The sequence below is a fragment of the Eimeria mitis genome, genomic scaffold, assembly GCF_000499745.2.
Source record: "Eimeria mitis Houghton genomic scaffold, Emh_scaff5297, whole genome shotgun sequence".
In the NCBI taxonomy this organism is placed as follows: Eukaryota; Apicomplexa; class Conoidasida; order Eucoccidiorida; family Eimeriidae; genus Eimeria; species Eimeria mitis.
The window spans coordinates 2,899-3,789 of record NW_013573573.1 but is presented as its reverse complement, the minus strand read 5'-3'; the positions used below and the strand labels follow the sequence as shown (position 1 = coordinate 3,789).

General features: G+C 48.0%; 1 protein-coding gene across 1 annotated transcript in view; it reads left to right on the top strand.

Annotated features, from left to right (window-relative positions):
* Positions 1 to 518: 518 nt before the first annotated feature.
* Positions 519 to 891, top strand: part of EMH_0081100 (RNA recognition motif-containing protein, putative) — a gene marked incomplete at both ends in the record, with an annotated part of 2,231 nt that continues 1,858 nt past the window's right edge. Inside the window, one exon of the mRNA XM_013500334.1 lies at positions 519 to 786. Within this exon, the coding sequence (XP_013355788.1) occupies positions 519 to 786 (268 nt within the window). The remainder of the gene's footprint in view (positions 787 to 891) is intronic.

Genomic DNA, 891 nt, shown 5'->3' with positions numbered 1-891 from the left:
AGCAACGGTGCCGCCAGAGAATGTTATGAGTGTATATTTGTTTATAAAAGAAATATTAATTGAAATTAAAATGTGAATTCAAATTATTTTTTATTAATCTCCATAAATAACAGCACCCAAAGGCAATATACAGAACCATAGGCGTACAACTGCTGCTGAGCTAAGCAGCAGCGCCCCTCTCTCACGCGTGCATTGCCTACTTAGGTTATCCTCTTGAGGATATTTGTTCACAATTAAACAAAATAAACCAAATATATTATATTTTTATAAGGAAAATGCTACGAACATGAATAAAATTCTGGTTGCATGCGTGTTTCCTCGTATGCACGCAGTCTCACTCGAACACAGCCCCAACGCTCCTCTCTGTGCCTCGTCGGCGCAGACGCTGTCCACTGAAGGTGATGAGATATATTTTTTAATTTCTTCTTTTTTATAATTTGAGGTTTCTGTTGAGTTTCTCTTGCGGATCCCTGGCCCTTCGTTGTTCGTTTTGTCTCCGCTCATACAACTCGGCGAAGATGCAGGCTCCTCCTCATCTGCCGGGGGCTGCTGTGCCCTCAGTACCAGCAGCAACAGCAGCAACAACAGCAGCAGCAGCAGCAACAGCTGCTGCTGCTGCTGCTTTCCCCTCAGCAGCCCTTCCTGGGGTCCCCCTGACGGTGCCGCCGATGGGCCACCAGCTACAGCCGCAGGTCGCCCAGGCAGCGGGAATGCAGCAGCTCCACCAGATGCAGCAGATGCAGCAGATGCAGCATATGCAGCGGATGATGCAGGCAGCTCAGTTTGGTGAGCCCTCTGAGCCCTCACTCACTCACAAATGCAGTATACAGCTCCCGTCTCAGGCGCACCACTGCAGCAACTTCAAACCCTAAACCCTATATACAACTAACT